At 55.9% G+C, this 24,439-nt stretch overlaps 1 protein-coding gene across 1 annotated transcript; it reads left to right on the top strand.

The window, feature by feature from the left end:
* Positions 1-778: 778 nt before the first annotated feature.
* On the top strand, positions 779-23,962 carry LHX6 (LIM homeobox 6). Its single transcript, XM_030294028.1, has 10 exons — positions 779-944; positions 2,097-2,168; positions 2,566-2,748; positions 3,108-3,229; positions 11,996-12,216; positions 14,827-14,927; positions 15,148-15,243; positions 15,462-15,636; positions 18,772-18,875; positions 23,829-23,962. Exons 1-10 carry the CDS (start codon positions 861-863, stop codon positions 23,847-23,849), a joined length of 1,179 nt encoding a protein of 392 aa, XP_030149888.1. The 5' UTR covers positions 779-860; the 3' UTR covers positions 23,850-23,962.
* The last annotated feature ends 477 nt before the right edge of the window (positions 23,963-24,439 follow it).

The raw sequence follows: 24,439 nt of genomic DNA, 5'->3' as shown, positions 1-24,439 counted from the left end.
CCCAATCCCATTCAGTCCTTAGGAACCAGTACACTCTGGTTGTTACGGAGCGAGGCATTTGTGCAGGTGTGTGTGTATGTGTGGATGCCTTGTGCTCCCGTAAATGATGTGAACAGGTAATCATTTCCATCAGTATGTCCACAAACGTACAGGAGGGTGACTGCGTGAACAGAGTATAACGTGCGACTGTAGATGGAATCCATCTACAGTCCAAGGTGTGACCATGGGTCCTTTTGGTACCAGTGAGTGGGGCTGTGCCTGAGGGCTGTGGGTGCCCCCTGCGGGAGGGGCGGCAGTGAGAGCTGAGTGGAAGTGGGGGTTCTGATGCCTTTGTATGTCAGCTGTCTGAGTCTCTGTCAGCAGTTCTGAGGCTCTGTGTGTCTATATGTCTGTGTGTGTGTGTCTCTGGGTCGCTGCCTCGCTGTGTGTGTCTCGCTCTGCCTTGGCGGGGAGGGGATTGGTCACGCATGACTCATCTTGAACCGAGCGGGGCTCCAGCGGCAGGGCGGCCGTCGCCGCAGCTGGAGGGGGAGGAGGACGAGGAGGAGGGAGAGGAGGAGGAGGACGACCAGGAGGGGGAGGAGGAGGAGGAGGAGGAGGAGGAGGAGGAGGAGGAGGAGGAGGCGGGGGCCTCTCCAAGTTTGTCGGGACCTTCTTCCGAGGCAGCGGCGGCGGCAGCCGGGGAGGCCGGGGCTGCGCGCGGGCCGGGGGCGGGGGCTGGGGCCGGGCCCGGGGCGGCGGGGCCGGCGCCTCCGCTCTCCTCCAGCTCCTGCTTCAGCCTCTGCTCCCGCTGCTGCCGTGGCCCCTCTCCGCGCGGCCCTCCGCGCTTCGTGCCCGCCGAGCCCGCCGCTCCCCGGCCCATGTACTGGAAGCATGAGAACGCCGCCCCGGCGCTGCCCGAGGGCTGCCGGCTGCCGGCCGAGGGCGGCCCCGCCACCGACCAGGTGAGCGAGCGAGCGAGTGGGTGAGCGGCCCGGGCCACGGTCCGGCAGGGGCCGGGCGGCGGGCGGCCGCGGGGAGGAGGGGTTCGGGGGTGCGCCTGTGAGTGTGTGTCTGTGAGTGTGTGAGCGCGCGCGAGCGCGGAGGGGGGGGGGTCGCGGAAAGCGGGAACACATTATGCAAATGTTGGAGGAATTTCTCAAAAAGCGATTTAGCAAAGACACAGGCGAATCAAGAGGAGGCGAGGCGGGTATTGTCCGTCTGAATAGGCGCTGATAGCGCCGATGCGCCGGGGGTTGTGCTGGCGCAACGCTGAGAATCCCGACGCGGGGCCGGTCCCGGGCGCGCCGAGGGGCTGGAGGGTGCTTTTTCCTCTTCTTGGACGCCTCTGTTTTCTCTTTTTGGTTCCATTCCCCCCCACCCCCCGCGAATCTCGCCCCCGTTTTGCTCCGGGTTTCCCTCCGACTGGCCCTCCAAAGGCGCCTGAATTCGTGTCAATATCGCCGCATCAATTTCGAAGCGCGCGCTGGGCTGGAGGGCTGATGCTCCCAGCGCTCCGGGTTTTATTTTCCTCAAACGCCTCCCCCCCCCCACCCCCACATCTCCTTTTTATTTTCTTTCTTTCTCTCTTTTCTCCTTTTTGCATTTTGTGTCGAGAGGAGGAGAAGGGAGCGAGGAAAGGGGGGTGGGTGGAGAGAGAAAAAATTCGATTTTTAATTACTACCATTAAAAAATCAAATTTGCAATTCTTTGGGCGGCCTGATGGATCTCACTGATTGACAGTTGGAATTGACACTCTGGCTACCTCTTATCTTGGGCATTCACGACAATTTCTAATTGCAGGTAGTTTGTGTGTGTGCGCGTGTTTTTTTTCCCCCTCAGAGGCTTGGATTGCAAGGGAACTAAGCGATTACTTCAAGAGCCACGGGTTAAGTGCAGGGAGAGGGGGAGAGAGAGGGAAAAAATCCAATCCAAATTCAAATTGCTTCATTAGAGAGACACCGCTTTTGTGGGGAAGGGCTTTAAATGCCCACTACAAAGTTAAGACTCATTGTTCCGCGCCGGTTTATATAACAGGCGCGGGGAGGCGCTGGGCTCAGGCTGCGCGGAGCCAGTTGTGCAGCCGCCGCCGCCTGAGTTCCCTCCCCCTCCCCCAGGTGATGGCCCAGCCAGGGTCCGGCTGCAAAGCGACCACCCGCTGCCTTGAAGGGACCGCGCCGCCAGCCATGGTGAGTTCGCTCGGCCCTGCCTTCGATCCCCGGTCCCCCGGCTGTCCCGCCCTGGGGACCTTGACCGGCTTTCCGGCCCCGAAGCCGCTGCCCAAGCGCGGGGGGACTGCGGGAGGGCGCCGCCCCTCTCCGAGCCTCGGTTTTCCGGCCGGAAGTGTTGACTTTGACCGTCCCCAGCACCCAGGACGCGCGGGTTGAAAGTTGGGGCCGTCCCTTCCTCTCCAATAGGCCCTTCCATTCCTATCCTGTAGCCCATAGCGCGGCGACTCGGGAGAATTTCGTTGTCGACTGATGCGCTGGGGCCCCGGATTTGTCTCCGAGGCGGCGGCAGCCTCGGGCACTCACTCGGCTGGGCGCTCTGCTCAGCGTGGGGTTCTCCCTCTCTCCCCGACTGCAGGCTCAGTCGGACGCCGAGGCCTTGGCAGGCGCTCTAGACAAGGACGAGGGTCGGGCCTCCCCTTGTACACCTAGCACGCCATCTGTCTGCTCACCGCCTTCTGCCGCTTCCTCCGTGCCGTCCGCCGGCAAGAACATCTGCTCCAGCTGCGGCCTCGAGATCCTGGACCGGTATCTGCTCAAGGTGAGCCAGGAGCGGGGTGTTGCGTGTGTGTTGGCGGGGTGTGGGTTGCAGTCCCGAGGACTGCACGGAAGCGGCGCCGGTGCCAGGTCCACTAAATTCCTAATCCTGGTTCAGCCGCTGCCTGAGTGTGCGGCTTTGGGCAAATCTTAGAGTCTCTCTGCTCCCTCGGGTTTCCGTCTGAAAAATGGGAAGAGTGTATGTCTACCTTCCTAAGCTTCCTTGTTACAGAAGGAAAGTAGGGCAGCCTCCGCACCTTCAGACCTTCAGCGACCATCTCAGCAAACGGGGCCGGGGAGGCTGGGGCCGGGCGTGAAAAGAGGCCCGCGCTGAGCCGGCCCCCACCTCCGCCCCCTCCCCAGGTCAACAACCTCATCTGGCACGTGCGGTGCCTCGAGTGCTCCGTTTGTCGCACGTCTCTGAGGCAGCAGAACAGCTGCTACATCAAGAACAAGGAAATCTTCTGCAAGATGGACTACTTCAGGTAGGCTGCCGCCGCTGGGCCAGCAGTGTCGCCGGAGGCAGGCCCCTGGCGCGCACGGAGGACCCTTTGGCAGCGCTTGGTCTCTGGCTCCGGAGCCCCGATCCCGAGTGCACGCCCTGCGCGCCGCGGGGGCTCAGCCGGCCCGCTCTCAGCGCCCCAAAAGAGGAGCTCCAGGCCGCGCGCCGGTGCAGGCACAGGTCCGGGCCCGCGACCCGCCTCCGGTTCCTGCGGCCCACTCGCTTTGGGTCGCGTCTCTGGCTCCGTCTCGGGTCTTGCAGAGTGTCTGGCTCCGGTTCCGACCTCAAGCGCCGCGGTCCAGCTCTGACGTCCTGGTCTCTGGCTCCGACCCGCTCCGATCCCAGACGCGATCTGGCTGCCCCTACAGTGCGCTTCGGCTCTGGGTTCCAACTCCCGCTCCGACTCCAGCCGCGCCGGCATCTCTCCGGGGCCGGACCCTGAGCCGGGCTCCCGACTCCCGCTCCGGCTTTGCCCTTGGCTTCGCTGTGGGTCTGGGTCTTGGTCGGGGGCCCCAAGCACTAGCCTCCCGGCTCTCATATCCAAGCGCCTCTTCCTAAGCCCCAACCTCTGTCTCCGGCTCCGCCTCAACTCAGACCCTGGCGTCGTTCGAGTGTCGCATTTCCAGTCTGGGATCCTGCCCGGGTCCCAGGCGCCTGTTTCAGTCTCAGCTCCGTCGTCGTTTCGGTCGGGGCTTCAGCCTCTGCGGGTCTGGGCTCTGACTCTGAGCCGCCGGGAAGGTCAGGGTTGTCGGGCACAGCAGTCAGGGCCGCGAGTGGGATTACCCTGGGCTGGGCCCTCAGAGCTGCAGAGCCGCGACTGGGCAGCTCTCGCCCCGCCGCCTCATCTCAGCCCCGGCTGGTAACCGCGCGCTCAGGCCTGACCTGGTCATGGGGTCGAGGTCACAGCGAGGTCAGGGGCACAGCTGCCTCCGCCTCCGGTGTGATCCCTCCGGGAAGCGTGAACCTAACCTGAGGCGGGGCCACTAGGCCTATGGAGTGGGGAGAGTGGAATGGGACTGTTTCCTGGGAGGGATGCCTGTCCCCAAGGGCTTTGTCAGGAAGTGGTGAAAGCTGTTCCCCTATAACCGCTACCTAACCCGCAGACATCCCTCCCATCCTTGTCTCTGCGGAGGTCATGGCTTCAGTCTTCCTAGAAAGACCCCTGGCCCTGAGAGTCAAGGAAAGTGGTGGTGGTGGGGGGGGGGCGGTAATTCTTGCCTCCTTGCCTCTGGTTCTGAGTCTCCTTGGCACCTGGAAAGAGATCTTGAGTCTAGGGTGAAGTTTGCAGCGTTTGGGGCTGGAGTACTCTGGGAAAAGCATAGGAAGCATGATTTCAGAAGTGGACTCTTCCTTTTGTGAAAGATTGTTGCAGCTGAGGTGTGCGTTGGGAGAGGGGAGCTCGCCCAGGTGGCCTGGGACTCAGCATGCAAGGAGCATATTGTGTCTCTCTGTTGTCCGGATCTGTGCAGTGCCGCAGGAGGAATGCATCACTGAGCAAGGTCAGGGGTATGAGGACAGTGTGTGTACTGCTTTATGACCATTTTTGTCTTTTAGTTTAAATGTGTGTCAGGAGTGTGTGTCTCTGTGTGAATGTTGGGACTTCGCGTGGTGTGTGTGTGTGTGTATGTGTGTGTGCACGCGCGCGCCAGGTAGTCAAGACACGATTACATCTGTACAGGGACGCAGAGGTGACAAGGCAAGAATTCCGAAATCTCATCATTCCTGCCCCCCCTTCCCCTTCTCTGAGGGAGCATTCCTGCTTAAGGCCTTAACCCTGGCATTGAGGAGCCAAGGGTGTGATGTGAACGTGGGTGTGTGGATGTGGACCGCCACACGTGTGCGTCAGAGGGGGTTATCCTTGTGTGGTAATGTAACAGGAGCATGGTGTCTTTCTGCACTGTCCCATCCGACTGCTGGCTGGCTGGGCAGGAAATGAAGGTTAGAGTCCCTGTCTTGCCACATCCCTGCTCTGTGCCTGACTCCGTTTGGTTAAAAACAAAGCCAAAAAAAAAAAAAAACCCAAAAAAAAAACCAAATAAGAAACCAAAAGCCAAGCCAGTTGCTGTTTTAGGGCTCATGGGGCTCCTCAGCTGGCCAGGGACAGGGCTCCCGCCCGGGGCACCCAGCAGGATGGTATCTCAGCCTCCTCCTGCAGAGTAAGGCAGGGCTAGGTTCCTCTCCGGGCCCTCCCGGTGATGGTGGACCTGGCAGCTTCATGACCACTTGCCCACACTTCCCCGCTGTTTCTCCAGCCTCAGCTCGTGCCCAGGATGGACCGAGTCTTCTGGGACACTGTGCTTTACTAGGCCTTCAAGGAAGAGTCAAAATTCAGGTCCTGACTCTGCTGTTCAGAGCCTCCACTGGCTCCGGAGTCCCCCTTCCCACTGCAGTGGTGGGATGTGTAGCTATTGCGAGTATGGGCAGTAAGTGGGGTCTGCTAGGTCAACAATCACTGTGTGACCTTGGTCAAGTAACTACATCTCTCTGCCCTCAGTGTCCAACTTCCAGGATTGTCTGTCTGAACTGCCAAGGAGGCCAGTGCAGGGAGAAAGGCTCCGTAGCGCCTCCCTAAATGGCAGGTGCTACGGATGCCTGGATTGTCACCATTGGCACCACTGGCAGAGTGGGTGCTGGCCACAGTCCCCTGATAGCATTTCCTCTGGTGGTTGGGGGAGCAGGGCTTGTCTGGAAGGATGGGGCCAGGCCTTTTCTAGGTTGCAGGTTCTGAGCGTTAATCCTTTTCCAGTGACAAGAGCCCCCCAAAGCAAAACTAAAACAGATTTTGAGGTAAGAGAATGGACGGGATAAAAGCTCACATTCCTTGGGATGCGGGAAGAATTGGGGCTCTCCTGATCATTTCTATCCCAGCCAAGTCTCCCGGCAGGCGTAACCCATCCCCGACAGTGCCACCTGTAACAAAAATAACAAAACCCACAAAAAAGGAAAGAAAAAGCCGTGGAGCGCCAGGCACGGACTATTGTCTGCTCTCAGCAGCAGCCCAGGCTCAGGGTGGCTGCTGCAAGAGAGTTTTTCCTGGGGTGGCGTGGGAGGCAGACCTCTTCCTCAAGAGCTGGGGCTCAGGAAGAGGCCATGCACTGAGTTTCCCTAGCCCTCTGCCTCCAGAAACCCAAGGTCAAGGGTCTGGTGGGATAGGGTCTGGAGCATTCTGCCCAAAGAGAGACCAGATCTCTCAATGGGACAGAGGGAGGGAGGAAGTGGCCAAGACCTCATGGAGGGGGCACAAGGGGGCTTCCATGGTCCTCTAATCTCTGGTCTTATCCCTTAGGGGAAGGTTTCTCTGCTTTTCTATCCCTCATCTTGCCCCTTCTTTTCACCCCCCCCCCATAGTCTCCCTTGGCAGAGCCTGGTGTTGGTGGCTCAGGAAATCAGAAGTTAGGAAAGCTCTCCAAACTCACCGGGGAAGGAGACTGCAGAGCACAGAGGATGCCCTTAGCAAGACTGCTAGCCCTCCTGCCTCAGTTTCTCCAACTCTCTCTCTAAAGAGGGACCTCAGCAGCCCTTCTGGCCTCAATCAGATTCCCAGTAACCCTCGCTCCCTGAGCCCTAGCAGAAAAAAAGAAATTACCACCAGGGAAATACGATATTGCTTTTAATTTCTTCACTTTTTTGGTTAAGACCGTTTTCTTTCTATTTCCTTCCAAGAAGTGAAGAAAAGGCCTGAGGGAAAAATAGCATTCCTTCCTGGGCCATTCATATCTCCACTGCCCTCAGCAACCACATCCTCAGACAGCTGTCTCTACCTCTGACCCCCCCACCCCCCAACACACACACCTGCCTCTGCTGCCTGCCGAACAGGGCATGGACTGATCTACAGCTTCCTGAAGCATCATGCCCATTGCATGGCTGGGGAGACTGATGTCCTGGGGAGAGAGGAAAGTGGAGCCCAGGGTCACACAGTGAGAGGGGGTAAGAGGGGCTGGGCAGGGGTGAGGATACTGCTCGCCAGAATGTATAGAACTCTGCTCCAGCCAGGAATTGTTAACTCATTGCATGCTTTATCCCAGTGAATCCTCAAATCCACCCGGTAATTACCATAGTCTCATCATCCCCACCTTAGAGGAGGGGAAACTGAGGGTCTGAGAGGTGAGGCCATGCAGCTAGTAAGTGGCAGAGCCTGGGTAAGCCCCATGGCTGTGGACACCACCATCCCTGTGTCTAAACATTCTGTACTGGTCTTTTATAGGGGAGATATGTCAGCAGTAGCTCTCCCTACAACATGTGGCCGGTGGAGTGGCAAAGACCCCTCTCTCCTGGCCCTAAGCCCTAAGCCCAGTTCCGTTGGCTTCCACAGGGAGCACCGGCTCTGGTGTGTGACTCTCCCTGGATGGGCCCTGGGAGGACTAGGACAGGAGTGACTTCCTCAGGGGCTGTGACTAGATCAACTTTGTCAGGATCAGGTCACCATGGTTCCTGGCCCCCTTGCCTCCTGCCCATTTGAGTGGGGAATAAAGGGTTAACTACTGCTCCTGGCGTTGATACGGGTGGGGTTCAGAGAGTGTCCTGGGCTGGGCGCGGGCAGCCGGTTGAAGTTCCTGTCCCTGGCTTGGCCCATGTGACTTAGGGCAAGCCCTCAGCTTTCTCTGGCCTTCCTCCTAGAGCCCAAGCTCCAACCGCGGGCTCCTGCGGGAGAAACCCACCCCCTCCCCCAGAGCGAGGGTCCCCAGGGAGGCTTATAGCTGGGAAGCGGCCCCCCACCGCGGCAGAGAGCGGCCCAGCGGCCGCCAGCTGTTGGGGGACAGATGTTGGGGGAGCGGAGAGAGGAGTTCTGGGGAGGGGCCTAGGGCCGGGACCTCCGAGGCGCGGGGCGTTTTAACCTCGTAATTGCTGGTTCTGTTTTTTCTGGCTTCTTCTCCTAAGAGTTTGCCTAGAAGGGAAGGAGCAGAGGGGATAGGAAGGGCTCCACCTCCAATCCACCTTGTTTGCCTCTTAGATTCTCCCCACGGCCAGCAAGTGAGTGTCCTGAACGTAAAATAATTGAATTCTGGTTTGAGTTTCCCCACCGGCTCACCAGCTTTATAACTAACATTGGCCTTCCCACTCGAGCTTCGGTTCAGCTTCGGGTAGCTTAATACGGGGGAAAGGCTCTTTCGTTTGAGGCTCATTCACCCAGCAAATAATGACTGAGCACCTCTGGGTATCCAGAGAAAGTAGGCCAGAAGAGCGAGTTTGCCCTGGCCAAGGGCGCACAGCTCCCTCTGCACAACCGCGAGTACCCAGACGTCTCTGGTCCCTCCTCAGGGGAGAGAGGGCAAGGAGACGCGCGATGCCCACCCCACTCCTTTCGGCAGTTGCCAGGATGCGAAGCGTCCATGCGCCGAGCGCCTCAGTCCTTGGAGCCTTTACCCCGCGGTGCGCGCCGGGACCCAGGGAGGCGCGCGCACAAGGCTGGGGGTGGAGGGGCGGTAGCCGCGCCCCCTAATCCCTTTGGCGCTCCCTTCGCAGCTCCCGAGCACCCCATTCTTGAAGTTTCGTTGTCTCGCCGCCAATTTCGCTGCTTCCGGAATCCCGCGGCTCGGGCCTCGCTGCCCGCCTGGGGAGGAGTCAATCGGTTTGTCAGAGCCTCGATCCGTAAGCCTCCTCGTGCCCCCTTGTTTCTGCCACTGACCCCTGCCCTGGGTGGAGGATACGTTTCGGGAGCGGCCCGCAACGCACCCAAAACTGCATAATGACCCCACCCCCACCCCCACCCAAGGATCCTTCGCAAAGGTGATTTCGTTGACTGGGCGGAGCCACGGCGAGCGCGGGCAGATCCTAGGGCTGGGGACAGCTCTTGTCGTTTGGGGTGACATGTGGAGGGTGAGAAAGTTGCTGAGAGATCACTCGCGGCGTTCTCCTCGGAGTAAGCAGTGCACAGTGTAGGCGCTGACCGCTCCCGGGCGTTGCGGACTTGGGGAGCCGGGAGATCAGGGGTGTGCGGGGTGTCGTGGACCCATCTCTGGCGGAGGACGAGGAATCCCGTACAGCCTAGCGCGGGGACCCGGGGTCGGAGACTCTGGCGCAGCTCACGGGGCGGGGGCGCACGGAAACCACAGGCTGGAAACGCAGACTCCGCTCTCACCTGGAGTCTGAAGGCCGGGGACCTTCCCTTCCCCGGCTCTCCCCTCTCCCTGGGAACGCACTCTCTGCCTTCCCGAGCCCGCTGGGCCTCAGGCCCTACGCGCGGGACTTTCTGGGACCGGTGGCTGGGAGTAGGGACGCGACGGGGGTAAGACCAGGTCCCTTTCCAGTTAATACAACTGGGATCCAGTCCCTACCATCTCCCGCCCTGCTGCTTCAGCACGGTCTAGGTTCCTTTTGCACCTCAGAGCGGACCTCGACCCTCGCCCCACGCTCTTTGTGGTCTTGGGCAAGTCACTTGTCGGCTCTGAACCTCCCATTCCACGTGTGCAAAGCGGGTGCTAGAGTCTCCACCTCACGCGGTTGCACCAAGTCGAGGGTGTGCAATGAAGACCTTGCGCCCTGGGTCCCTGAATCGCTTTCATGGCTCTGCATGCTGCTGGCTTCTCCCTCCTCTCCAGGGCCGGAAAGTGCTCCTAATCCGTGTACAACGAGTCAGGCAGCGGAACCCCCAGTCCGCCCCGCGGCGAGAGTAGGCAGGGGTGGGCTAAGCGGTTTCCTCTCCCCTTTACTGAGGGATTGGGAAAGAAACCGCGGGCTGTACTAGGCTGTCCCTGGGGAAGCCGAGTTTCCAAGGTCGGGAGCCGCCTCAGTTTAGGGGGCGGTTGACCCAGCAAAGGCGCACAGTGCAGCCTTAGCTGAGCAAACCGCGCTGCCAGGGACAGGGTCCTCCTGCGGTCCTGGTCAGAGACAGTGGCGTTAGAGTTACGTCTGGGAGCCGGGCTGGCGGAGGCCTCCGCGCTCCCTCTTTCAGTTCAACCCAAGATCGTTTATTCAATTGACAGTTGCTTGCATTCGGCAAGACAGGCGAGGCTGTAACCAGAGTGCATTTGCCGGGCTGTTTTCTCCCCACAGTCACAAGCATTTCCCAATGCTCCTCCGGGTGCAAGTGTGCGGGCCCTGGGGACACAGGGCAAATCTTCTTGGTTCTCTCCTAGGATTGCAGGGGGTGGGAGGGAGAACCGGAGAACCTGACATTTACAACCCTGCTGGACCAATGTTGACAGCCCGGTGCTGGGACTGGAGGGCTCTGCAGGGAGGGGGTGTGTGAAGAGCACAAAGTCTGTGCAAAGACCTGGGCCGGGAAACTGCTTCAGAGGGGGCCATAGAGACCTGGCACTGACCTTCCATTGTGGCTGCCTGGGACTCCTGTTTGGGTGTGGGGTGGGGAAAGTTAGGGAGGAGATGAGTCTAAGAGGCTATGGTCTTCTGGGCTTTGTAAATGCCAAGGCTCTTGGACCAGATCCTGAGGTAGAGAAGAATCAGCAAAGGATTTTAAGCAGGGCAGGGTAGGATGCACTGTGCGTGCTGGAAACTTCTCTGTGGCCACTGTGCGGAGGAATGGTTGGCAGGGGTGGTGCTGGAAGCAGGGAGATCAGGGCAGATACTGGCCTAGGAGGGCAGCTGTGGGACTGGAGACGAAATGGATCCCAAAGATACTTAGGAAAAAGAACCAACAATGCCTGATGATCCGTTAGATGTAGTGTTGAGGAAAGGGAGGAGTGAATGATTTAGGTTTCTAAGCTTGGGGGGCTGGATGAGTGGTAACATCATCCCCTGAAAGAGTGTGCAGCAGAGGAAACCGAGGCCTAAAGGGCTGGGACAGGGTCAAAGGATGAGTCATCCACTTAAGGAACAAACCTTCCCAGGTGCTCAGGGGTCAGGCCTTGGGCTGACTTCTGGGACAGGATAAACCAGACTCCTGCTTCTTCTTGGAGGGGCTCGCAGTCTGGTGGTGAAGGGAGTCATACCCAAATAGCTGCACCTCGAGGTGGGAGAAGATGGGGAAAAGGCCCAACAAGGAAGGCTTAAGGGGGAGGAAGCATTCGATCTGCCCCTCCCCCCCCCACTTTTTTTTTGTCTTTTTAACATTTACTGTTAGAATGCCATGGGGCTCCAGAGCCAGGGACTGGCTGGGTACTTAATAGACTTAGACTCAAATAGTACTTAGACTCAAAGTACTAAGTACTAAGTGGTAGTCATTGCTGTTGTCACCTAGTTCAGCTCAGGGCAAGGAAAGTGAGCACTCAGAGGGGTTAAATAATTTTCCCAAGGGCACAAAGCCCGTAAGTGCATATCTGTCTATGCTTCCAAGAAACCCTGAGCATCTCTACAGCTGGGGTACGGTTTATTCATCGTGGGTTTCTAGCCTTGCAAGCTGTGTGACCTTATGCAACTTACTTTACCTCTCTGGTCCCCAGTTTCCTCATCAGCAAAATGAAGATTAGTTGGGATACGCAACATAAAACACTTAGAATCTTGCTGGGCACGTGGTTAGTGCTCAAAATTTTGCCCGTTATTATATTATTACATTTTCCCTAACACTCATGATATATTTGAGTGAACAGATTAGTTATATATAAATATAAGGAGTCATTGTAGAAAGTTTGGAAAACTCAGAAAAGCACTAAGAAGAAAATAAAACCACCCACCAGCTCACCTTCAGAGTAAGCTGGTGTCTGCAGGGGGGTGGGGTAGGGGGCAGATCCAGGCAAAGGGAAATTTGTGAGTGAGGGAGGCCAGGAGACAGGGTGCCAGCGGGCCACTGGGAGGTGGAAGGGGTAGCCTGTCTGAGCTTCGCCACCCCCTTTCCTGCCCCGGTGTCCCGCAGCCGATTTGGGACCAAGTGTGCACGGTGCGGCCGACAGATCTATGCCAGCGACTGGGTGCGGCGGGCACGCGGCAACGCCTACCATCTGGCCTGCTTCGCTTGCTTTTCGTGCAAGCGCCAGCTGTCCACGGGCGAGGAGTTTGGTCTGGTCGAAGAGAAGGTGCTGTGCCGCATCCACTACGACACCATGATCGAGAACCTCAAGAGGGCCGCCGAGAACGGTACCCAACCCGCCCCACCCAGCACCCTGCCACACCTCTGTGCCCCGCCCTCTCCCACCTCAGCCCAGCTCCCCAGGAACTGACCACACTCCTCTGGGAGCAGGCGCTTCCTTTATTGCCTGGAGACTGAGTGGGCGTGGGGCCGTGCACGGCGCATGCGCTCTTGGCCCACCATTGCTTGAGAGCCTGCAGTGGTAGTCTGTCTCTGCAACTGTTTCCTCATCTGTAAAATGGAGCCAATGATAAGACACCTTCTCAAAGACAGATGAGCCCATGTGTTGTAAAGGCAGGAAGCACCCAATGAACCCTAGAGCTGATTCTCACAATGGGGCAGCCTACTCCACCTTTAGACAGTTCTGGTTGGCCTGAGGGCTAATCCCTTCAGGCTGCCTGGAACTGGGCATGGGCCAGTCCTAGAGAGATGATGCAACTCTGTTCTCCCAACTCCCATGCCAGCAGCTCCAAGCCAGAGGTTTGGGGGGCGGGGTTCAGCCTACACTGTGAGGGAAAAGGCCTTTGAGTCTGGAGACCTGAGCACCAGTTTGGCTGCTGGCATGCTGTACTGATATGTGAAGTTTCCTTTCTTATCTGGGCCTCAGTCTCCCCATCTGTGCAAGAGAGATGGGTCAACTAGAAAGATTCCTAAATCTCTTCTGGCTCCAATACTGTGTCTCCTCAAGACACATAGGCCTGCAGACAGGGTTCACATCTTCCAGGAATTCTAAGGACCGAGTCACAAATGGTTAGAAAGGGGTGGGGGGGTGGGGAATGGAGGCTGGGCTGAAGGCAGTCAGGGACCCTTTCCATGACTTTCCTGTCTGGGTCTTTGGAAGCTGCTAGCTTCTCTGTAATGTGGACTATTTTGTGTGATCCTTATAAAAAACCTTAGGAAGTAGCTGATGTGTCCCCATTTTACAGATGAGGAAATAGGCAGAGGTTATCTTCAGTATGTGATTTGCCAAAGGTTGCATCCTAGAAGGTCTGTTTTAACTCCAAAGCCCAGGCTTTTAACCACCATCCCATACTACTCCATTCCTGAGCTCCAGGGACCGCTTAATCAGGCCTCATTAAGCAAGGGAGACTGCTGGGAGGTGGCTGCCCCTGTAAGTTTCACTTTCCCATCTAAAAGATGGCACAGCAATCCTTGTCCTGCCTGTTCTCCTAAGGGACATTAATACCACAAAGTGTCTGTCCCACCCTCAGGGCCTCTTGGGAGGTGTGTGGACCACCCTGCCTCAATTTCTAGCCTGGGGACTAGTCAGGAATCCCCAGAATGTTCCAAACCATGGCCACACCAAGGCTATCACTTTCTCCTGCCAGGATCAGGACTAAGTGGGCCTAGGTGGGAAGCAAATGAGGCTGGGGTTGTATGAAATTACCCGCAGTGGTGGGCAAGTCAGCAGTGGCGCTGGGATGGAATCTCAGGAATCAGGGCTCCCCCCATACCATGGCCCATCAGTGACCCCAGGCTTCTTCCACATCTGGACCTATCAGGGCCACCCTTACCCACAGCCTGGCCAGTTACAACGCTAACTCTCACATCTAGGCTGACCCCAGACTCCTACCATGAAGGCTTGGGGCCTCAGATCTCCTTTACTGAGCAACCCTCAGTTTTGGTTACTGGTTTTCTTTTAAACACACCCGTCCATCATAGAAAATTTAGAAAAGATGGTTAAGCAAAAAGAAGAAAATAAAGATCACTCTAAATGTCACCACCTCTCATATCTTTAGTATATATCTTCCCAGATTTCCCCCCATGTATTTATGGTGGCATGTTTGTTTGTTTTTTCCCCCCAACATAGTCTTCTTCCTAATTAAAAAAAATTACAGCTAGTTGTGTGACTAGTGCTGGAATTACTGGTGATTTTTATTTTCTTCTTTGTGCTTACCTGAATTTTCTGAGTTTTTGAGAAGGAGCATGTATTACCTAGAAAAAATGAGGTATTAAAAATAAAATGGGGGACTATGTTTAGTGTGATTGTAAAAGTAATAGAAGTGGAAAGAGAATGGCTAACATATGCTCCAGTTAACGAAATTAAACCTTGGAGAAATAAAGTGACATGTGATTGTTGTTACAACCTCAAAACTTACAGAAATATTGAAACTAGAGCCATAATTGCACTCTTCAGAAGTAACCACTGCTAGCACCTTGGCGTATATCCTTTCAACTTTTCTGCTTCCATACATTTTTACAAAATTAGAACCGCAGTTCTGTAACCTGCTTGCATCTTAACCTCCACTGGCTTTTGGTTTCCCCAGTTTAGCTAAGAGGGAGTCCCCTTGGGGCGCTAGGGTCAACCACTAGGCGAAAGGTCTTGGTCAGGGGTTTTCTTCTCTTTGAGCTTTAGTTTCTTTCCTCTGCTGTAAAATGGGGCTGTGAGACAGACCCAAAAGGCACACCGAAGGAGCAGTGTCTGGTACTGAGTAGACGCTCAGAAATGAAAGCCCCTTACCTAAAGACAGAGCTCAGGGACTAGGACTCTGGGATCCCCGCTCCCAGCCAACTCCGCTCCTGACCCTTCCAGGGACCAGCTGCCCCCACCCCCGTCCTTTCCAGGATGCCACTAGAAGAGATGGGGACGCGTGGTCAGCCACTTCTGTCACCCCCAGGGAACGGCCTCACGCTGGAGGGGGCAGTGCCCTCGGAACAGGACAGTCAGCCCAAGCCGGCCAAGCGCGCGCGGACATCCTTCACCGCTGAGCAGTTGCAGGTACCCGGGCCCGCCGCGAGTGGCCGGGGCTGTGGGTGGGGCGTAGACGTGGGCGGGGCCTAGAGGCCCTCTGGCTCCGCCCCCTCTGCCCGGACCCGCGGGTGACGGGGAGGGGCCGTAGCTGTCTGGGGCGTGGCCTCCGGGCCGGAGCCTCTGATTGGGCCGCAGTCTGGGAGACCTCCGCGCGTCCCTGTCTCACTGCCCCTTTTGCTCCCGTCAGGTTATGCAGGCGCAGTTCGCGCAGGACAACAACCCCGACGCACAGACGCTGCAGAAGCTTGCGGACATGACGGGCCTCAGCAGGAGGGTCATCCAGGTGGGGCCGAGGGAGGGCGGGACCTTCGGGTCTGGGGCGGGGCCTAGGGGGCCGGGGGCGGGCTCTCCAGCGCGTAGCTGGTCTCCAGCCGAGCCGTAGGCCCGGGCGCACGTGGCCGCCCTTACCCAGGAGGCAACGAGGCAGTCCCGCCTGGGGTCTCCCGGCGGTGTGTCCGACCCTTTTCCGCGAGGCTGAGGCTGCTGAGGCTGTCGTTCCAGGTGTGGTTTCAAAACTGCCGGGCGCGTCATAAAAAGCACACACCGCAGCATCCCGTGCCGCCCTCCGGGGCGCCGCCGTCCCGCCTCCCTTCCGCCCTGTCCGAAGACATCCACTACTCCCCGTTCAGCAGCCCCGAGCGGGCGCGCATGGTCACCCTGCACGGCTACATTGAGAGTAAGTGACCGTCACAGCTAGACCGCCTAGCCTGCGGGCGAGGGGTCACGGAGGAGCGCGCGCGGGAGGTGGAGGCGTGGTGGGTGAAGGCCTTGCGGAGCCTGGTGGGTGAAGACGTGGGCTCTGTGGTCCCTCAGACCTAGGGTTTGGGGAGAGGGGCTAAGTTCCCAGTCTCCGCCTTAGTGAGACGGGACCCTTCATAGAGAAAACCCATTCCGCCATTCAAAAAACACCTTCCAAGTACCCACTGTGTGCGAGGGCCCAGGGGCTAGGGAGAGAACAAGATGGGTAAAGTGCTTGCTCTGGTGGGACCTGCACTGTCGTGGGAGAGATAACACGGCACGATAACCAGACAGATGAGGGCATGGTTTTAATTGTGATGATTGCTATAGGAAAAGTGCTGGAATATAGGAATATAGGAATGTGTGGAGATGACGCCTCTCAGCAAGCTGAGAGTGGAAGGATGGATAGGAATTAGTGAGGCACCAGGAGAGGGGAGGCAGGAGTGCAGGGCAGCAGAGGAGATGAATGCAAGCAGGCCTTAGTCCGGAAAGCATTGTGGCATGGGTGTGTTTGGGGTTGCAGAAGAAGGCCCGTGTGGTGGGAGTATCCCCACCTACCTACCCTCCTTGAACCTCAGAATCCTCATCTGTAAGCTGGGACATTAACAATGCCTACCTCACAGGGTTGTGAGAATCCATTGATGTGTTCAGTAAATACTTTTCCGTGCTAAGCACTGGGATACAGTGGAGAACATAACAGACCAACTCTGTGCTCCGGGGGCTCACGTTCTGGAGTGGGACATGGGTAGAGAGACAATCAACTAATAAAGGAGAGAGGGCTGGCATGTCAGTGGGACTGGATGCCATGGGAATGATGGAGCGGGCCAAGGTGGAGTGACCTTTGAGCAGGGACCTGGAGGAGAGAGGGAGTAGCCTTGTGGATTTCTGGGGGATGAACATTCAGTGAATCTGCTAGGGAGCAGGTGCTTATTACAGATTTCCATTCCCGTTGAGCTTGTTTGTTTCCTCAAAGCTGGGTGTGACCAGAAAAATAGAAGTGGCCACAACATACCCACAAACATGAATCCTCCCTTCTCTGGCTCCAAGTAAAATGGAAAGGGAAGGAGGGGTCAGAGAGAGCCCTGCTGTTTACTGAGCCCCGGCCATGTGCCAGACACTATACTAAGCGTGTTTGTAAACATCAGACATCACTGTCTCATTGTGCAGATGAGAAAACCAAGGGTCCACGTAAGTGAACGGGAGCAGTGTTCCTTAATGGTTGATTGTGGGCTTTGGGGTGAGACTGTCAGGCTTCTAATGCCATCCTTGCCACTTACTAGCTGTGTGACATCAGGCAAGCTTGGTAGCTTCCCTGAATATCAATGTCCTCATCTGTAAAAACGAGGACAATAAGAATCCTTATCTCAGAGCAGTGTGTGAGCATCAGATGAGATCACTGACTTCAAGTCTCCAGCATTCAGTAGATGCTGGGTAACTATTAACCGCTCTTGTAATGGTGGTGGTGGCTCTGGCTGGCACAGCTGGAAGTGCAGATTCCTGCCTACCGCACCAGGCAGCCTGCTGGAAACCATGTCCGTTTGCGCTGTTCCATTTCTGAGCCACCTGCTCTGTAGGAGGGACTTTTCTTCCTTTCTTTTCTAAACGATGACTTATGTTCAAGCTGCACAGAGCCCATTGAACATCTAGTTCATCTGTTAAAGGTGCCAAGGACCCAGGACTCTCTAGATACCAGGAGCTTGGGCTACCAGCTAGCCCTTGCCATGGGGTTGGTAATGGACCTAGGTGACCCTCTTGGGAGTGGGGCCGTGGCCTTCAGAGTCCTGCTAGAACTCCCCACATACTTTGCCAATCAAGCCTAGATATGTCTTTGACGCTCAGAGAAAGGGCTGAGGTCCCCTTTCCTCTTCCCCTTGAGGTGGAACCCAGCTTGGGGCAGGAAGTGTTGAGAGTGTTTGGACCTGCTCCCTCTTGCATGGCTGAAGGACAACCTCAGCAGTTTGCTCTGCTGTTAACTAAAGTTACACAATTCTGAGTCTCCTGGGGTCTTAGAGCTTGGAATCTGATAAAAAGCTTTGGAATCGGACCCCAGAAAGATGCACGTACACATGTCGTTTTCCATGTGATCGCAGGACTCCTAGAATACCCCAGGTTAAGAATCCCCAATCTCATACAACTGCCTTATTCTACAGATGAGGGAACTGTGACTCAGAAAGGCACGGTGACTTGTCCTAAGTTACATATTGATTGTTAAGTCTCTGTACAGGGCTTTTCCCCCCTATGACCAAAGAGGAAGAAGTGTAGGGAAGAGAGAGGCCATGGACTTCTCCACATAGTGGTAAAGCACTGAAACATGAGAGATTCGGGTCAGATCTGAGGATGGACTTTCCCCCCACAGTTTTAGGTGTTGGAATAAGGTACAGAGATTCATGCCAGAAATATTCAAAGAGTACCTACTAGGTGTCGGACCTACTAGGTGTCATGCCTCATTCTAGGTACTGGAAATCTATCAGGATCTAGAGTCTGGAAAATTCTCGAGTCAGACAAAAATTCCTGCCCTTATTAGGCCTTGCATTCTAGTTGGCAAAGACAGATAATGCCAAGTAAACAATAGATATCTACAGTAAGTCAGGTGATGGTAAGTGCTAAGGAGGAGAAACAAAGCTGGGAAGGAGGACAGAGAGGACAGGGAGGACTCACAAAGAGGTGAGTACAGTTATAAACAGGGTGATCAGGGACACCATCATTAAGAAGGTGATGTACAAGTGCAGGGTCCTCTGGGAGGGACACAGGTAAAGCCTGAGTGACACCTGGCAGGTAAGAAGGTATAAGGCACCAAGGGAGGATCTTAATAATGGGGTACAGCCTTGCATATAGATGTTAAATACATATCCATTTAGGAGTGTTTATCAGTGAGCTGGGCAGTTATCACATAGCACTTTATAGATTATAGGGATTTTCATAACCCTCTGTTGAAGTTTTGCCCAGGGCCAACACAGCTGGTAAGTGGCCAAAGTGAAACTGGCCCCAGGACTCCATCCTGCTGAGCACGGGGCACACGGGTATCCTGCACAGAGGCTGCAGGATGGGTTCCAAGGCATCCTTTTGTCCACAGGTCAGGTACAGTGCGGGCAGGTGCACTGCCGGCTGCCTTACACCGCACCCCCCGTCCACCTCAAAGCCGATATGGATGGGCCGCTCTCCAACCGGGGTGAGAAGGTAAATGGAGCCAGGTTGGGTGTGGTGGGTGAGAGCCTTCCTGCCAGGGATGGGTCTCAGGTAGGCCCCATGCTGCTCTGTGGTAGATCCTCTCTGCCTAGCATACTCCAGCCCCCACCAGGCCCCCAAGGTGGTCACTTGAGCGGCATATTCTATGTGCACAGCCCCTCCAGAGGCCTCCTCGTAGCCCCCCACCAATAAGTGGCCTTCTTTTTTTCAGATTTGTGAATTTAGTTACTTGGCTCAAATCTTGTGGTTTCAGGAAAGGCTTGTGTCACACACCACCCTGCATCCCACCCTGATACCCGTTCTTCCTCCTTCCTCCTTTTTGTCCCTGTCTGTTAGGAGTGGATACCCTTATCTTGGGGGAGGCCTGGAATAGCAGGCCGGGGGTGACCTTGGTCAACTGGCAGGGCCTTCTTTGTGTAATTGGGATCTCTGGTTATCTCAAGCATCAGGACTGAATATCCAGAAGGGTGCTTAGGTATCCCCCAGCCAGTGGTTTGAAAGCTTTGTTTTTAAGCACCTCACACTTAAAAAAATTTTTTTTTTCCATAACCTATAACACAGATGAAAGTGGATAGAGCTGCTCTGGGTGAAACCACAGAGTGGGTAGAAACCCCATCTCCCTCTCAGTGGCAAGACACCTGTCAGTGAGCCTTGCAAGCCTCTGTCCTAGGACAACCCCTCGTTTTAGGAGTGGAGAAATTGAGGCCCAGCTTGCTCCAGGTCCCAGAGCCCGGATGGGAACCTATACACTTCCTCATTTATTCAGCTGACATTTGCTGTGCACTGACTTTGCCCAGTAGCCCCGAGTCAGTTGCCAGGAGCATAGAGATGAGGAAAAAGCATGGTTCTTGCTCTGAGGGGGTCACAGCCTGGAAGGGAAGCACACACAGTGTAATCAAACTGATGGGGGAGGCCAGGGAGCTGGAGAGCGGGGGCACAGCTCAGGAGAAACACAAGGAGGACTTTCCGGAGGGAGGCACTATCTGCCCCCAGGCCCGAAGACTGAATCAGAGTTCATCAGAGAAAGCATGAGCCACCATGGCTCTCGGGGAACCCTGAGCAGTTCAACATTGCTGGCACCCAGGCTTGGGAGGGACAGTGAGAGGTGGGGAGCTCAGGGCTGTCAGTGGGGGAGTCTGGACTCTGTCCTGGGGACGGGGGGGAGGCCCTGGAGGCCTCTTGTTTTATTGATTTAGTTTTAAAGATTTTATTTTTATTTTTATTACGTTTATTTTATTTTATTTTATTTATTTTTGAGAGAGAGAACGCGCACATGAGTGGGGAAGGGGCAGAGAGAGAGGGAGACAGAGAATGTAAAGCAGGCTCTGTGCTGTCAGTGCAGAGCCTGATGTGGGGCTCGAACCCACGAACCGTAAGATCATGACCTGAACCCAAGTGGGATGCTCAACTGACTGAGCCACTCAGGTGCCCCTAAAGATTTTATTTTTCTAATTAAAAAAAATGTTTATTTATTTTTGAGGGGGGAAGGGCAGAGAGAGAGGGAGACACAGAATCCAAAGCAGGCTCCAGGCTCTTTGCTGACAGCACAGGTGTGGGGCTCGAACCCACGAACCGTGAGATCATGACCTGAGCCGAAGTCCATTGCTTAACTGAGTGAGCCACCCAGGTGCCCCAAGATTTTATTTTTTTAAGTAATATCTGTACCCAACATGGGGCTCGAACTCACAACCCCAAGGTCAAGAGTTGCACGCTCCACTGACTGAGCCAGCCAGGCGCCCCTATTGTATTTTATTTTATTTTTCTGGTTTTATTGAATGGAGGCCTCTTTTAGAAACATCGTAGTAGCAGTCCTCAGGGAGGCAGGGAGCCCCAGGAGTCAGCAGGTGTGGTGGGCCAGGAACACTGAGCCAGTGCCTTCCAGCTGGAAGGATCTCCAGACACCTTCCAGGCCAGCAGAGCACCATCTTGGCGTGCCTCAGAATCAGCTGGGAAGCTTATAAAGAAGCAGGTTCCCCAGCCACACCCCTAGAGAGTCTGCTGGGGAGGCGGAGGGTGGGGGGCGCTCCTCCAGGACACCTCCACTTACTCTGCCTCCTGACTGAGCACCTGCTGTGTGCCAGGCTCTGTGCTGGGCACCATGGGGCAGGTCTGTAGTGCAGACAGCCTAGCTGGACAGATGGATTTATAAATAAATGGTAGCGTGTAATACAAAATCCCACAGAACTGGTGGTGGGTGAGCGCGCCCCATGAACACCCGCCAAGATTGTCCTGCTCGCAGCAAGAGCTGCTGTTGCTTCAGCGACTCCATTCACGGCAGGTGCGTCACGGACCTTGTCTGATTGATGCCTTCCAAGCACTTTGTGGGTGTGGGGATGGCCATCCTTGTGGTGAAAATAAGGAAACTGAGGCTCAGAAGGGTGGCGTGCAGGGATGCCTCGAGTCTGTTGGACTCTGAAGTCCGTACAGGTCAGTCATCACTTCCTCTTGTGCAGCACTTTACACAGTGCTCTCTCTGACCTCACCCATCACAGCCTCGCTGGGGGGATGATTCTGACTGATTCCGTTTCACGCCTGCAGAAACCTGGGCTCGGGGCAGGAGCTCACCAGCATCACACAGTGAGTGTGGGTAGAGCTGGCCTCGATCCTAGGACTACTGGCCTCAAAGCTGCCACTCTCCTGCGAGAGGGCACTTGTCCCGTCAGCCCTGGCACAGGGACTGCAGAGGCGAGCTGGCACAGTCCCTGTCCTCAAGAAGGATGTGGCTTAGAGCAGGAGGCGAGCAGGGTGACAGGGCAGTTGAGGTGACGGATGAACATGGCCCTTGAGGACCCAGAAGAAGTGATGAGCTGTAAGGGAGAAGCAGGGAATGGGAAGAAGGGTATTCCATGTCAAGAAAAGAGCATGTGCAAAGGTACAGAGGCATGGAAGAGCCTGGGTCTGAGGGACCGAGGGATGTTTAGTGTGGTGGAAGCCCAAGGAGGTGACAGGGGTCACATAATGAAGGGCCTGAACCAGGCCCAGAGGAGAGCAGAGAGGGGAGCCTTGGAAATGTTTAGGGTTGGGCTCAGCACTTGGAGCCAAGCCCTTGTCTCCTGGTTACTCAGCTAAGCTTGTGGTTATGTCTGGTTCAGTCTGAAGGATGAGCCAGTCTCGGGTCTGGCAGCTCTTGCTGTACAAGGTTTCTGGCCCCTGGGTTTGGCTGCTGAGCCAGAGTTTTCTCCTGCTGGGCCTTGTCCCCAACTTCACATCCAGCAGCTCTGGAAAAAAAAATGTCTCTCCCTCCTTCGTGACCTCCCACCCTCTCCCTATCAGTCCTTCCTGCCAGCTCCCGGGGACCTTTTCTGTCCGTCTCTTGCCAAACCCACAAGACCTGGTTATGTGTGATCAGGGCAAGACTGCATGGACTTTCTTCCGAATGCCTCCAGGGCTGTGAGGAGACTCAGTAGGCCCTGGGGCAGGCCCCTGAACCCACTCAAGATCAGCGCTGGCCCAGCGAGGAGGACAGTGTTCTGAGCATTTGCCTGGCGCATCCCCTGCCTCTGCCACATCGTCATTTGGCCACACACTCCTGAAAGTTTCCAGAACCGTGCTTCTTCTTGGTCATGTCCCCCGATTCCACAATTTCGGAGCTTGGAAAGCTCTTAGAAATCAGAGCCATGCTGTCATTGATCAGATGGAGAGACTGAGGCCCACAGAAGGTAGGGTCTTACCAGAGTTATCCCTCTTGAGACAGCTTCTCTTAATAAGAGCCCAAAGCCAGGCATCCCAGAGGTCAGAGAAGAGCTCACTGGGATGAGCCAGTGCGGTGTGAGCTCTGGAGTCAGCCAGCCTCTGAATCCCAGCTCTGCCGCCCTCTCACTGTGAGACCTGGGAACACAATTAGCTTCTCTCAGCCTCCATTCCCACACCCACAAAATGGGGAGAATTATTGTTGCTGCCACCTAAGGTTGTTGCTGAGAGTAGATGCAATAATGTAGGTGAAGGCTTTGGCATAGTGCATGGTACGCGGAAAGTGCCCCATAGATGTTGGTTATTTCCATTATGCTTATGGAGATCATCACCATTGCTTTCCTCCAGCTCCTCCTCATAGTGACTGATCTGGAACGTTCTTGATCAGAAAATGGAACGGCCATATGGCCATGCCTACTGGATGTCCCTGGACCCCTTGAAAGCGCCTCCTGACACGTTACTGTGAAAAGGCACCTCCCATTGACTAGCCAGCCAGCAATCCTTGACCTGAACTTCAGGGGAACTGGCCTTGTTGGTGGCAATGAGAAGTCAGCCAGGTGCTTTAGGTGGAAGAGGGAGAGGGAAAGGGGCAGACAGTTCCTGATCGCCCACTGTGTGTCAGGCACCTGGCCGCCTTTTGGCTTGGTGATGATGAAGTGCGTGAAGGGCTTGGCCCGCTGCCTGATGTGTAGTGAGTGTTGATGACTACTGTCCCCATGGCCTCACAGAAGCGACGCGTTACAACAAAGAGAGCTTGGTCTGGGGCCAGGACTGTGTTGCGGGACCCAGGGCCACCTCTGCCTAGCTGTGTGATCGTGAGCTTCCTGACTTGCCCCTCTCTTGCCCCCCTCAGTGCCCTCCCTGTGAAATGGAGACAATGGCGGGATGCGCCCATGGGGTTGAGTCTTCTGTTACATAACATCAGGAAGGCACGTTACACGGCGCCAGGAGCAGGGCGCAGTGCCCAGTAGACATGTGCTGCTGCCCTTGTGTCTTACTGAACCCTCCCCATTCTGAGAGAGAGGTTTTGTCATCCCCGTTATACAGATGAGGAAACGGGCTCAGAGAGGGGCAGTGAGTTGCCCAGGGTCTCGCCGCGAGTGACAGAGCTAGGATTGGAACCCAGATCTGGGCCCCGAGCCACCCTCATTCTCCATGCCTTCAGAGGACCTCTGGGGGGGGCGGGGCTGCAGGGGGCCAGGGCGGGGGTGTCAGGCCCCCAGCTCAGCCCCCTCCCCCTCCCTCCTCTCGCAGGTCATTCTTTTCCAGTACTAGCGCCGTTGGCACTTCCGCATCCGTCCGCGGGCAACCCACAACTGCCCCGCAGCCGCCGGAAGCCCGTGCCCGAGCCACTGCCAGGGGCCCACCCGCTCCGCACCCGCCCCTCGCCCACCGTCCCGCCCGCCGCCAGCCGGGCCCCCGGGCCTGGCCTTCCCTTCTCCTGCTGAGAACCAGAACCTGCCAAGAGCACTGCGGAGTCCTCCTCTCCCAAGGCAGAGCTCCCTGAAATTTGGAATCAGGGCGAAAACAACGGCCTGTGTTTCCACTTAGACAGGAGTCATCTTCAACTTAAGCTGATTACAATAGCAAAAGGCCAAATTGAACCGTGCAACGCCAACAGCCTTCTAATTTACAGGTTTTCTTTCCTCCCATATTGGCCTTTATTTACTACTTCCTTGCAACCATCTCTGAATTCTGAATAGCCGACAACCCCCCCAATGTTATCCACTCTGTTGCTTTTGTCTGGAAAACTCTACAGTGTTTGTGGGATGTCCCCAAAGGAAAGCTATGTTCTAATTTTATCATTTCCATCTGTCTGGTTATGTCAAGTTAATTCAGAGAGAGAAGAGACACTGACCAACCCT

This window comes from Lynx canadensis, chromosome D4 (assembly GCF_007474595.2).
Source record: "Lynx canadensis isolate LIC74 chromosome D4, mLynCan4.pri.v2, whole genome shotgun sequence".
Taxonomy (NCBI): Eukaryota; Metazoa; Chordata; class Mammalia; order Carnivora; family Felidae; genus Lynx; species Lynx canadensis.
This window is presented reverse-complemented; position numbering and strand designations above follow the sequence as displayed.

What these genes read in the sequence shown, in the direction of transcription:
- LHX6 (XM_030294028.1), top strand. Translation starts at nt 861, where the DNA reads ATGTACTGGAAGCATGAGAACGCCGCCCCGGCGCTGCCCGAGGGCTGC. An exon ending in GGACCGCGCCGCCAGCCATG is followed by an intron (nt 2,169 to 2,565) that starts GTGAGTTCGCTC and finishes CCCCGACTGCAG; the next exon opens with GCTCAGTCGGACGCCGAGGC. An exon ending in CAAGAGGGCCGCCGAGAACG is followed by an intron (nt 12,217 to 14,826) that starts GTACCCAACCCG and finishes TGTCACCCCCAG; the next exon opens with GGAACGGCCTCACGCTGGAG.